Source organism: Microsporum canis, genomic scaffold, assembly GCF_000151145.1.
Source record: "Microsporum canis CBS 113480 supercont1.3 genomic scaffold, whole genome shotgun sequence".
NCBI lineage: Eukaryota > Fungi > Ascomycota > Eurotiomycetes > Onygenales > Arthrodermataceae > Microsporum > Microsporum canis.
The window spans coordinates 734,161-747,966 of record NW_003299167.1 but is presented as its reverse complement, the minus strand read 5'-3'; the positions used below and the strand labels follow the sequence as shown (position 1 = coordinate 747,966).

At 49.2% G+C, this 13,806-nt stretch overlaps 3 protein-coding genes and 2 non-coding genes across 5 annotated transcripts; 4 read left to right on the top strand and 1 right to left on the bottom strand.

Moving 5' to 3' along the window:
• The first annotated feature begins 678 nt into the window (after positions 1-678).
• Positions 679-759, top strand: MCYG_10534. Its single transcript has one exon. It is a non-coding gene; the product is annotated as a tRNA-Ser (tRNA).
• Positions 760-1,307: 548 nt separating this feature from the next.
• MCYG_10533 lies at positions 1,308-1,427 on the top strand. The gene has a single exon. It is a non-coding gene; the product is annotated as a tRNA-Ser (tRNA).
• A 436-nt stretch (positions 1,428-1,863) lies between these two features.
• MCYG_03120 (COPII coat assembly protein SEC16) lies at positions 1,864-7,309 on the top strand (the record flags this gene model as incomplete). The annotated part of the gene is made up of 3 exons (XM_002847568.1): positions 1,864-4,179; positions 4,264-6,688; positions 6,741-7,309. 3 exons carry the CDS (start codon positions 1,864-1,866, stop codon positions 7,307-7,309), a joined length of 5,310 nt encoding a protein of 1,769 aa, XP_002847614.1.
• A 270-nt stretch (positions 7,310-7,579) lies between these two features.
• On the bottom strand, positions 7,580-9,002 carry MCYG_03119 (NUV101; the record flags this gene model as incomplete). The annotated part of the gene is made up of 5 exons (XM_002847567.1): positions 7,580-7,623; positions 7,715-7,813; positions 7,889-8,621; positions 8,772-8,890; positions 8,960-9,002. 5 exons carry the CDS (start codon positions 9,000-9,002, stop codon positions 7,580-7,582), a joined length of 1,038 nt encoding a protein of 345 aa, XP_002847613.1.
• Positions 9,003-9,828: 826 nt separating this feature from the next.
• MCYG_03118 (GAS2 domain-containing protein) lies at positions 9,829-13,568 on the top strand (the record flags this gene model as incomplete). Its single annotated transcript, XM_002847566.1, has 2 exons — positions 9,829-11,961; positions 12,015-13,568. 2 exons carry the CDS (start codon positions 9,829-9,831, stop codon positions 13,566-13,568), a joined length of 3,687 nt encoding a protein of 1,228 aa, XP_002847612.1.
• Positions 13,569-13,806: the final 238 nt, after the last annotated feature.

Below are 13,806 nucleotides of genomic sequence, written 5' to 3'. Positions count from 1 at the left end.
GTGATGGAAGTCCACGGTGGAAGGGATTAAAACGATAAAGAAGATATCAGAAAGAAAGAAAAAAGGAGAGAGAAGGGCCGTAAGACAGCGTCCGGAGCTTCTATCTCGATGGCATCCTTAGGATTATCCAAGTTATGGCGCTTCCAGCCATCAACAACCCCTAGGAACCAGCGAGCAGGCTGCCCAAAACAAAAACTGAACGTCAGGAGCAGAGGACTGCTCTGTATAAAAGCTGAGAAGCGAGTGGGACTATGGAGAGCGCCGTGGTTCTGTCTGCGCCGTCAGTTGTCTCTCTGCAGGCATCAACAATAAATGCTATGCTGGCTCTTTTTTCCCTTTTTCGGTACTTTCGTCATTTCTTCAACAAACGTGGCTGCGACTCACGTGATTATCTACCACATAAATGTGGCGCATGGTCACGTGACTAATCTTGCCTATACTGTTCTGATATCCAGGCAGCGCCCTCCTTTAAACTTCACCAACACCATGATCAACTTACTACACCTTGTATACCTCAGCCTACAAGCGCCATTTAGCAGGATATGAAATCATATTGTCCTATCCGGTTTGGCGTGCCATCAGACAAATTTATGCAGGATTAGTGTTCATTGCACAAGTGAAGCTATCACAAGTTGGGTCTAGGCTCTTATAGCTATATAGGGACGACCTGGTTGCCGAGGCACCGTGGCAGAGTGGTTAATGCGTAAGATTTGAAATCTTATCCCTTAGGGGTCGCGCGTTCGAATCGCGTCGGTGTCGCTTTTTTTGATGATTTTTGTTATCATCACGTGATTAATACAGCTTAGCCAGCTCTTGAAATATCACATATCAATAGACAAAATCAAACATGTTTTCATCCGAAGAGAAGCTGTCCAGAACCTAGAGTAAAGATATATAGCCAAGTGAGGAAGAGCTGGTTTAGAGATCTAGCCCTAGACCTATTCTCCTGCCCGTCGATATTGAATCAATTAAGTTTACTATAAGTATGGATGATCTTGGTATATTCTTGTATGTTGTTGATGTAGAGTGGATGTAGATTGCAGTTATAATTCTACAGTTTACTGGTAACGCATACAGCGGCATCCTAGCGGCTTCGACTGCCGTCGTCGGCGGCCTTGAGCAGTATGCATCCTCGCTGCCCTTTTGAAAGACCCTGTTTGAAGGCTGGATCCTTCTGCCACTAATATTCTGACATATTTGAGATAAACAAAGTACAGGGGGAAAAGGCAGCTGAAGTGAGAATAGATGACCAAATAAGGAAGAGACATCTTTCATTTACATCCATAGGCGCTTTGCTCCACTAGAAAGGCACTGTGGCGGAGTGGTTAACGCGTTTGCCTCGAAAGTTACGTTTTTCACGTAGCCCGTCTTTGTATGGAGAGCAGCAAATTCCTTCGGGAGCGTGTGTTCGAATCACACCGGTGTCGTGTTTATTTTTTACTCTTTCAACAACAACACTAACCATTTATGGGTTAGCGTAGCATCCGGAGTAATATTTCTCCTTTTCTAAGGCTAGACCAAATTTGGAGAAACGGCCCGATTTTTTGCCGTTGCGCGTGTCAGCAAGAAGCCCGAAAAAGGAAATCTGGCAAGTTTTTTGGGCTTTTTTCAACGTTGACAAAAGAATCTCATTATCAACATTAACTTCTCTTCTGTTCCTAGAAGCGTTTTCATTCTTAGGACTGAGTCCTGGCCGCCATGGTTGGCATATGCATTTGAATCCAGCGTTGTTTGTTTCGAGTTTTGGTGCTGTTTTTCCTTTCTTGTTTCTACTTCATTTAACAACAGTAAGTAAGATGGCGTCCCCTTTCGAACGAACAGAACGCGATTCTGACGGCTCACTGGATAGGTTGATCCATAAACATGTCGGACGACCCATCTCTTAAGCAACCTGCTGAGCCAGGCGTTGCTGCTACCCACGCAGATTCACAGGAATCCTCCGCTCTAAAGGAAACCATCCAATCTAAATACCCGGACGATTCGGATGCACCCGGCAGTAACCAACCCGCCGAGTCTCAAGGCGCGACACAGGATACGGAGACATGCGTTGAGCTTCCGACAGGTGTTTCTACCCTTGGTGATGCCGCTACCAACTCTAACCATTCCGAATTCTTGACCCTCTTGGAGTCAGCCACTCCGCAGACATCCAAAGCAGATGCCCCAGAAGACCCTCCTGTGAACGTGGATGCCACTACAGCTGTCTCGGAACAAACAACTCCGCAGATTTCCCAGCCAGATACCTTGGAAACCCTTCCGGCAACGGAGGAGGTTGCTCTAGCTAATACTGAGTCGGACCAGGCTGAGAAACAGTCAGCAACAGAGCCCGAAGAGGAACAACCTAGCTCGCTCCCAACGCCTACAGCCGCCGATCTACTTGCCCGCAATGATATTGTTTCAAGGACCAATTCATTCCCTGCCTTCGGCTCGGCAGATGAACCGTCCCAGCACACAACTTCTGCATCCGACCCTGGCAATGCAAGTGAATCACAAGAAGACAAAAACAGCCACACTCCTTATGCTCGTCCACCTACGGACCTAATGATTGATTCTGAGAATGGCCATGTCTCGTTACCCTGGAATGATGCGGCTCAAGATGGCGAGGTCGAAGGGGAAGACTTTTTCAACCAAGTTAGCACTCAGACCAAGCCAATATACATTCCTCCCGAATTTGCGGAGTCGAGATTTGAGGAAGGGCTGCCACTTGTTGATAACGGTGACCAGAACTATGGCGAGCCAGTAACCGAGTCTAGGCCACAAAACACCCTCGATTCTGTATTCGGTGAGGATATGGCAACTGAGGAAGCTGGGTTTTTCAGCTCTAATTTGGCCACTGCGGAAAAGCTGTCGGATGAACCACCTTCGCTGCACCGAAAACAGACATCACAAGTGCTGGACTCACTAAAATTAGATGATGCCTTCTTGGGTGATGACTCTCCCATTGAGCCTCATCTTACCTCCGGCCAGCAGTTCCCCAGCTCTGGAGAGCCTGATGAAGCTACTACATCAAAGGATGATACCGTCCCCACCGAAAATTTGGATGAAAATGAACTAGCAGAGCGATGGAAAGCAGCACTGGATGATGACTTACTTGATGATGGGCTCCTCGACGACGACCTACTCGATAATGATAATGCGTCCCAGCCTATCCAGAATGAAAAACCACCAGCCCCGTCACAACATTATCCCCCCTCCCAATCAGCGTATTTGCCTCAAGCTCCGCCCGCACTGGCATCTATTAACCCCTACGCTCCTCACCAGCCATCATCTTCGTCCATGATGGAGGGCATAGCTCCTGCTATCTATGGGGAGCATGTGCAACCCATTAGCCCAGTGAGTGGAACTGCGGAAAGCTTTTCAAATCAGCCAAAGGCCGGATACAAATCTCCCTATGATCTACCTGATGATTTACAACCAAAACGTCGAGTTGCCCCGCGATCCGTATCTAATATGAGCCAGCCATTCCAAGCCACGACCAGCTCTCGGCCTTCCAGTCCCTATAGCACAGCACCCCCACCAATTGCACATCCACCAGCGGCAAACAATCCTTATGCACCTCCCACTCAACCTCAGGCTCAGCGTCCTGCTGCTCCTAGCAACTTTTTCGAAGAGCTTCCAACAACTTCGCGGTCAAGGCCATCCACAAGAGGAAGATACGCTCCTCAGCCTACAGAAACCGGCCAACAGGTAGCTCCAAACCCGCAGATGATGACACCTCCCTCCCAGCAGCATAGTGAACTTCAACCTCACGGCCAGTTTCAATTACAACCCCCTGCAAGAATGGACCCCTACGCAAACGTCCCGACCCCTACCGGACCAGGTGCAACCAAGCCATCAACTCAATATTCCCCTAGACCTATTGGGAAGCCCGCATCCTCTGGTCGTTACTCACCTGCTCCTCTTTCTAGCAGTGCTCCTAACCACTCATATATGCCCAATCACGCAGGGATCACTCTCCCGTTTCAGCCGAGAACGTCAAGCCCGCTGGCGCAACATGATTCAAGTCATGTCAGACCTCAGGCCCACCCAGAGACTCCCCGTGAGAACAACTTTGGTAACCAAGAGTCAGCGCAGCATTTGTCACCCCCAATTGCCCATAACGACTTCGGCCCAAGGAATTATGCCCCCATGGCAAGCGTTGGTCCTTCTACCCAATATAATATGCCACCACCTTCTGCTCCCGTAAGGATGTCGCCGCCCCGTAGGTCGCAAACCCAATCTCCTGGGAGGCGAATTTGCAGTCAAGGACATACCTCTGTACTACAGGACAATGCTCCAAGGCCTGCGTCCGCTCATGCTCCCAGTGCACCCGTTCCTGGCGCCCATGTCCCACTTACCCGTGCCATGACCGCTGACTCACATTCCACGCCTATAGCCGATTTCATTCCTCCAGTAGATAATCACAGCCTTGACGAATTGGAACGTTGGAAAGGTGCTCCTATCATTAAGTTTGGTTTCGGTGGATCTTTAATTACATCCTTTCCAAAGCGTGTTCCTATGTATTCAACCGGCCAACTTACCCCTCGTATGAAACCTGTCCCCGGAGAAGTCAAATTGCGTTCGGTCAATGAGGCCATCCCCGGGTCGCTAATGCCCGCTAAATTCCCTGGCCCGCTAAAGTCCAAGTCTAAAAAGAAGGAGGTCATTACCTGGTTATCAAACATGATATCCAGCTTCGAGCATGAGGAACCGCAGGGCCTCGCCCACCTTACCCAAGGCGAGTACCAATCCAAAGTAGAGAAAATTATGCTTTGGAAGGTCCTTAGGACGTTGGTTGAACATGATGGCATCCTTCGAGGAGCACCAGAGGCAGAGAAAAGTCTACGTGGTATTCTATCGCCTGTCACACAGCAAGACGATCAAATAGCACTCACCATAGGCTCAACCAATGCACTCTACGGTAAAGAAGAACCGGCGAATGTCAGTCTTAATGCTATTCAACATAACCTTCTCCTCGGTGAGCGTGAGAAGGCTGTGTGGGATGCTGTTGATCATCGGCTGTGGGGCCATGCAATGCTACTATCTTCAACACTGAACCCATCGGTCTGGAAGCAGGTTGTTCAGGAGTTCATTCGTCGGGAAGTACGATCTGTTGGTGAAAATACCCAATCGCTTGCGGCTCTTTACGAAGTGTTGGCTGGTAATTTTGAAGAGAGTGCCGACGAACTAGTCCCTCTGTCTGCGCGAGCAGGGTTGCAAATGGTGAATATGCGCACAGGTCAAGGACCAACAGGAAATGCACTAGACGGACTTAATAAATGGCAAGAAACCTTGAGTTTGATTCTGAGCAACCGCAGCGCCCAGGATGATCAGGCTATATTGGCCTTAGGCAAATTGCTTTCGTCTTATGGGAGGATTGAAGCAGCACACATTTGTTTCTTGGTTGCCAGATCGAATACAAATCCCATCTTCGGGAATGTCGAGGACCCGAATGCTTATATTGTCCTCATTGGAGCCGACCATAAACGATACCCATTCACCTTTATGACCGACCCTACTTGCTGTTTACTTACCGAAGTATATGAATTCGCGACATCTGTCCTGACAGCGACACCGTTGCATGTTCTACCTCACCTTCAGGCTTTCAAATTACAACACGCAATGACTCTTGCTGAAACTGGCCACAAGACCGAAGCCCAGCAATATTGTGAAGCAATTGGTGCATTGCTGAAAGCAGCAACTAAACTCTCACCGCACTATAATCAGCGGTTCTTCATGGAATTGGAAGAGCTTTCAAACCGTCTCCGGCAATCACCTGGTGATGCGGCTTCTTCTTGGATGTCGAAGCCCAGTATGGAGAAGGTGTCTGGCTCAATGTGGGCAAAATTCAACAGCTTTGTAGCTGGTGACGATGCTAGTCCTGCCTCATCTGATCCCTCCAAGGCTCACGATGAGCAAGGCCCCTTTGCGAATATTGTTGGCACACCCCCAGTTAACCATTCACCTGGGGGACCCGAATCATTCGGTTCATATTTCCCCTCGCATCAACAACAGCCAGTGCCCATCCCAACCTCGAACTCTCGGTATGCACCCAGTAATCAATATGCATCTTTCTCATCTCCCGATCAGCTTCGTGGCCGTCGCTCCCTAGATTCACAACGTTCTCCCTCGCGCGGCCCAGCGGCTCGAGCATACTCTCAAAGGCGCCATTCGCAAGATCCTTCGGCCAGCTTGGAGGGTAGCTACAACCCGATCAATGCTAGCAATCCTTATTCCCCAGCAGTTTTGGCCCCTCAAGCCGCAACGCATTCTGCACCATTACCTGCACATTCTCCCCTGGCCCCAGTTGAGGAGGCAAACTCATCTTTGGCCCCAAGCACTACCTCAGAACAAGTTTCTGGCCTAGGCGTGTCTGCCCCCGGTCCTAACTCGTTCCAGCCGGCTCCTCAACAAAATGACCATATGTATTCCCCACCTTCTCAAGGCTCCCAAGGAGGATATGAACCTCCATCAGATGGAGGCTATCAACCACCATCTTACGAGCCACCGTCTTACGAACCACCTGCCGATGAGCCGGAATCCCCTGACAGTGAGATCGCCGAGGAGAAGAACCCCAAGGGTAAGAGTTTTATGGACAATGATGATGGGGATGATTACATTGGCAAAGGAGAGACAAACGGGGTGGAAACAGACAGAGGGCGGAGGGATAGAGAAGCAGCGGAGCTCGTCAGGAAGGCAGCAGAAGAAGATGGTAAGCTTTGCCCAGCACTATCCAGATACACCGTAACTAATTCTTCCTATAGCCAAACGACCACCTCCGGATGCAAAGAAGGGTTGGTTTACTGGCTGGTTTGGAAAACGAGATCCAAGCTCTTCCGGTGGCCCTATTCGCGCCAAGTTAGGAGAACAAAGTTCCTTTTACTTTGACGAAGACCTTAAGCGATGGGTTAACAAAAAGGACCCCAACAGTGCTACGGCATCTACTACGGCCTTGCCTCCTCCCCCCAGGGGCTCAGCACCCGGCAGCCGGTCTGCCAGCGCTGAGCACCGACCACCGACCTCAGCGTCCGTAGCGAGCGCGCCCGATGCACTCCCTATTCCACTTGCCAGAGGACTATCTGCTCAGGGCCCCAATTCACCGTATGGTTCAGCCCCTCCGCCGTCTTCACTAGGAATGCCTTTCTCCAGCAGCCCAGGTGGGCGTTCAGTCTCTGGCGGTACCCCACCTACTAATCCATCTTCCAGACCTGGTACTGCATTGAGTCATGCAAGCTCCATTGACGATTTGCTCGCGGCCCCACAGACCAGGAAGGGAGGTACCCTCAAAGGACGAAAGAAGGGCAGATATGTGGATGTCATGGCAACATCGTGATCTAGCTCTTGGACACTCTACCCATTGAATGATGTGCTGCTCTCAGGTACTTTCAACCAGCCATTACATTTTCATATTTTTCCCTGATATTCCTCAAGCCCCTTTTATAGCATCGACCTGGTGTCGTCAATTTTCGTTATTCTGCGTTTTTGATTGTTACCTCTTCTTTTACTGTTTTTGACTTGACCCCAGAAACAGGTTCTCCCTTTCTCACAATACCCCCTTTTAATTACACATCTTTCTTGAGCAGCTATAAAATCTTCGTTGCGGCTACTTCTTCATTCTTGCATGTATCGTTTTCTGGTCTTCCCTGGCTAAGCATGTATTTTATATCATTATTATTCTTAATATATTATTAATCCGTCCCGCTCATGTCAATTTTTTTGGCAAAGCATCACCACTAACTGGCGTATGAGTTGATATAGTACGTTAGGCACGAGTCTTCTCCTCCGATACCCCCCGGGAGATAAACATATAGGATCAGGGCAGTCTCATCGATGAAGCCTACGGGCCCAGTCAGCAAGCGAGGGTCAGTATAGATCAGTATATACGGCAGTGAAGAAAAGAATATATACTCACAGGCAACGACTTTGGGGCTCAATCTGCCGACACTCAATACACGACCCCAGTCTTTACCATCAATCCTGACTTTAGCCCACCCTTCCTCGCCGTCCGCACCTCGAGCCCTCATCCTCTCGCTAGGAAGCTGAGCAATCTCGCGCTGGGACATGTGCGCCTGATCAAGGGGAGGATTGACCAGGCCAGTCCATACACTGGAGATGCGGAGTGCATCAGTAGCAATGGCCAATTTTAATGAACCGTGCATGTTTGCGCTAAGTTCCAACTTGGGCCCGCTACTATGACTTCCCGCTAGAGCAGACCCATTGCTGTTGCCACCAGCATTGACATTCCCGGTTTTGCTGGAAGTAGCGTCGGTGGCGAGCTTTGTGAAACGCTCTGATATGCTTTTCAGCTGGATGAGACTGGGGAGAATTATATGCACGTCTGGATCACGACAACGTGGTTCGTGCAGTCCTTCGACCGTGGAGGGATGAAGAACGCGAATGGGTATCTCTTGTGTGACGATCGTTTCACGTTCTCTGGGGCCATCTTGCAGGAGTTCTGCGGCGGGTATTCCGGTCAAGGAGGCACCGTTTTCAAGAGAGTGTGTGTGACTTCCTCTCCCCACCTCGTCTGCGGACGACGTGCCCTTCCCAGACGCCCATGACGAGGTTACCACCGTCAAGGCGAGCAAGGGCTGATTCCCCTTTTTGGTCAATCGTAGTTGTGCAGAGGTAGCGCCAGTGGCTGACTTTAGCGCACGATGCAGCGCACCTATTGGCACTTCTAGATTTATGACTTTTGCGACAGAAGAAAAAGAGTATGAATCGAAGACAGTGTGCTACTCTTCTCTTAGCTTTGTTCCTTTGTCTTCTTCTCCTTCTTGTCGTCTTATACATACAATTGGTAGCTGGGCCCAGACCTGCGTCCCCTGGTCTGGCACTATGGAGAAGCGAACGACTTCATCTTCCAGCCTCACCCAACAGATCTTGCCAAGTGACGATAGAGAAGCCGTAAATTCTAGCAAGGGTCATTAGTTAAATAGTTCATGGAAGCGTAGAAGGATATTGATAGTAGAGAATAACTGACTAGAGAACGTCGCTACGTTCGTGAGCTGGCTCTTGAAACGCATCCTACACGCTTCATCATTCAATCCTCGTTTTGAGCAACAGGAATTATACTATGTACGCATGTGTAGCAGCGCTTTTCCCCTTCGTCAATAGTTTTCTGGTATCTTTAGTCCTTGCGATGCAGCCAACCACGCGTGTGAAACAAGGAGTATCAAACTGGCCCAGCTAGTTCCAGGACAAAGGCTGGTTGCAAAAGAAGACCAGATGCTTGTCTCAGGTAGTTTTCAAGGAAGATATCGTAGTTATGAGTCGAATTAGTTATTTAACCAAGCCGAAGAAGTCGAAGAAGTTGAAGTTGTGGCTTTTTCTTTTATACGAAGTTGAAGCCACCAAAAGAAAAAAAAAATAAGAATAAAACATCTTCGACCTTCAGCTTTTCTTCATCTACAAGAGAAGAAGAAAAAAACAAAAAAGAATCTACGAATGACCATTCATATGGCTTGACTGCAGATTTTTCTTACTCAACAGCTCATTCACCTTGCAGGATTTGTTCCACTTTGCACCACTGGGGGGAAACGAGAGAGGGAAGGGAAATGCTCGACAGACCTCCAGCATCTTCTACTGCAACAGCAGATCACCAGCAACCGTTTCTCTTTGCTATCTGAATCTCAATCTGAAATAGAATAAGAAGACGAAGATTATATCTGATATGATCATAGACTGTCACTGTTTGCTCGTTGCTGGCGTTGGTTCAACTCGTTCTCCTAGCCATGTCGACTTCTCCATCCTCCATCTCTACCAGTCCAGGCGCCGTCTAAAGAAGCAAAGAGAGAGCTGAGCGTCTTTCAATATCTCGAGACCCGGCTGCCCCCAAGACGAATATATATCATGGCGAGATCCCCGTTCCAGTCTCTGGATCCGGCAGTCCGCCTCCCTCCACGTCACTCACGCCCTTCACGCTCACCTTCACGATCCCCTGAACGAAGGGCCCAATTCCTCTCCCATCAGCTCGATCCTCTCCTCTCCGACCTCTCTCCAGAGACGACGCTGCAAGTTCTCTCTGACACAGATGCTCTCTCGATACCTAAAAACACTCCGCATAGCCTTTTGGCCAAAAGCATATCTGACGTCTCAACCGTGGATCGCGCATTCGGCATCAGAGCTGCCGTAGCCGCCCAGAAGCTGAACGAATGGCATACTGAGGTCCTCTCCTGGCTCTGGCCGGACGACAACAGCTCAGATAGAAGAAACGGCTTTCTTCCGCCCCAAGAGTTCGCTGACAGCTCCGCCAGGGAAGAAGACCGTGCTGGAATTTCCGCGTTATCCCCAGAGACTGATAATGAAGTATACTATGGAAGCCTACCTGCGAGCATCCTGAAGCTATATAAAGAACGGATTAAGGGAATAAAAGATGGCATGGACGCTCTAGACGTCGAGGAACTGAAGGAGCATGTTCTCACAGCTCATATTCCTTCACGATCTCGTCCACCATCTTCTGCCAGCACCATGTCTACAAACTCACGTCTAGCTACCTATCTGAGAATGAGTGACTTTACCGCAGTGATAACGGCTACAATACTACGAGCCCTCCCGGTGCTATCCAAATTAAATTATCTGTTGAACAACTGGCACTCTCGGTTGCTCGTTCTCAGTCAGGTTCCCGGGCTGCTCACGGGGCTTCGGGAAACAAAACGGGCTATTGACAATGCGCTTAGCCGGCTGCAAAACGGCCTACTTCCTGAACTTGATGACCCCCTCTTCTCCAGAGAGTCTTTCAGATCAAGCTGGAGAGAGTTGCAAGGCATGGTCTCATCACTCGGTAGTCGTATAGATGGTATGCTTGATATCCTTGAGGGTAGAGAAGATTCCCTACCAGATAGCTGGATCGATGAGATGGAGGCTATCGAATCGAGGTTTGCTACCTGGGCGTTTGAGGCGGAAAGGAAAGCAGTACAAAATGAGCTGAGATGTCTATATCAACGTGAACTCGACGATTACATGTCACGGAAAGCTTCCAAGGAACCCGCGCGGGATCAGTTGAAGAGTATACAAGAGGATACCTCCATCGATACCTCTCAGGACACAACAGCAGAACGTCATACCCTCCGTCCAGACACATCTTCCAAGCCCGAGTCTATCTCTCACACTCCACAGACACCATCTGCTACCAAGGCTAATGAAACAACCGAATTACAAACAGCCGCCCTTTCTACCACTCAGACCTCTTCAAACGTAGATACCGCAGATTCACCATCTCCAGCCCACGATCCTAACCAGAGATTTGGAAACACTTCCAGTTTAATACCAAATGATACCAATGCTACAGTTGTCGGAAACTTAAAAGATTATGATAACCTTAGCTTTGAATCAAAGCGAGCCTCCCATCCAGCCTTATACGATGGTGCTTATAGCGAAGAAGACGCTGACATTGTTACCAGACCTAGATCCCGTAGGCACAATGACATGGCAAGCCCAAAATCGACCAGCTATGGAGACAGGTCTCCTGATACATCACCAGCCCCCATTACGTCGTTGCCTGGTCTAAGAAAAAGGTCGAGTAAACGCGAAAACAATGTTCCTTCTAGACTTCAATTGATACCATCAGGATCAGACGCCACGATTAAGCAGAACGACTTTACTGCTTCAGTCGACTCGTCTAGTGCTTCATTTTTTGTCGCCAAGGACGATGCAGATGCAAACTTTGTTCAGCCTTTACAATCTCCAGCAACTCCGGCCCAAGTATCCCCCAGTTTCAGCTCCAGCGGTTCGGTAATCCACCATACCCCAGAAGCAACGAAGCACTCCTCGTCTCGTATTACCAGCAGTGCATCCTCATCCCCTGACCTTCAGACACCACCTTCTCTTCGGCTGTTTGGGCGAACTATGAGTTTACCATTGGCTCGTTATATCAATGATGAAGCCAGCTCGTTGTATGGCCAGGACTCTATCTACCACTCGAATGACCAGTCCCGAATCAGCACAGCATCTATCGAATCCATTGACCTATCACCAAAGGGACAGGTACGTCTAAGTGCCCCTTCGCCGTGAATTTCCGTATACTCACTTCTCCGTAGCTTAGAGATTCAACCTTTGATAGACGTAGAAGTTTAACCCCTAGCACATCAGCAAAATCTGATCTACGGAGATCGGTCTCATCGGCCAGCATTTCTTCCTCCCCTCGTTTACAGGAGAAGCTCAGCCTTGGCCGGCTGTCGAATTATATGCGACCCTCACATATACAGCGCAGTGCAAGTTCTGAACTGTTATACCTTGAGAAATCATCATTATCTACGGGCTCTCCTGACACTAATTTTTCATCCACTCCTCTTAAACCCATCAAATTCCCCTCCAGGCTGAGCCCACTCGTTCGATCTGCATCTCCAGGAACAGAGAGTACATATGCAGATGGCGACTCTCTTGAACGTATATCTCCTCCGCTCAAACCAAGATTTCACCCAGGTACCAAAACGCCTGTTAAAATCCCCCACGATGAATTAGACGACAGAATACATTCCATACTGGGCACTATTCCTACCAAAATCCGCCTTAAATCTACTGTTAGCGAAGACTCAGGCGAACCCCTAGTACAGGAAAATTTACAGGTCCCCAAAAATTCCAGCCGCACGCGCTCTTCTTCTCCGACACCATCCCGTTCTAGCACGCCCACACCATCCCTTACCCTGACCCCAGCATTCGGGCGTTCCAAACGCCGCAATAATCCTGGTCCGGACGAAGTACGGCTCTACCATCTTCATAGGGGCGGAAAAGCAGCCCCAGTGAAACTGTTTGTCCGGTTAGTTGGAGAGACTGGTGAGAGGGTAATGGTACGCGTTGGTGGCGGCTGGGCGGATCTAGGAGAATATCTTCGCGAGTATGCCATGCACCACGGACGCCGGGGAATAATAGACGGAAAATTTGAAGTGCAGGGTATTCCAGTTGTTAGCAAGTATCCTCGGCCTTCTACTCCCAATCCTACAAATGGCCGAACAACTCCCATACCTCCCTCACGGCCTGGTTCCGCTATGGATATACGCCCTGTGTCCTCACTAGCAGTCCGTAAAGCGAGACGTGCAACCGGCTCTGGTGCAGACCTACTACCAAACCTGACTGCTGCTAATATTCAAAGGCTCTCCGAAGAGGGTGTTAGTCCCGGTAACTCTTCTATTCGATCCCCACAAAGACGTCCATCATTATCCTCCAGCACCTCCATGAGCATGACATCAGCCGCGGGAGAGAATTCGTTCCACACCACCACGCCATCCCATCGTTCCTTTTCCACTGTCACTGGTGCCGGCCATTCAACACCACTCGGACTGGCCGGTCCCAAACCACGATCTAAAAAACATACCATTAGCCCAGAGAGTGAAGCCTGGGTCGAAGATGTCATGGGCCAGGCGAGAAGAAGCTCGTCCACTCTCAGGGCACAGCGATCTATGACCGCTATGCGAAGCAGCTCTGGTGTTCTCAGGCGTATGCCGAGCGGCACTCTCAATGAGCAGAGCCCTACTAATAATATTGGAATGAACAAAGTCCGGAGTGAGAATAAACTCCGAAGTGCAAGTGATATGGGAGGCGTATCACTTAACAAACGAGTCTTTTTACGTCGACTTGGAAAAGAAAAGGAGTAGTCTCGTACAAGCTCCTTTTCTTTTCTCTTATCAACGTCGAACACCCATCCATTCTTTATATCCATTTTCCTTGTTCGGTTTCAATTTCTGATTTACTTGGGTTGCATGTTGTGCGATATTTGATATTTGGGACCGGCGTTCTTCAAGATATCCATTTCCTACTTTTTATTTCTATCTCCCCCTCTCTCTAACGCTACGACTACTCTCTTTTAATCTGCCGCACCACGCTCTTTTGCCT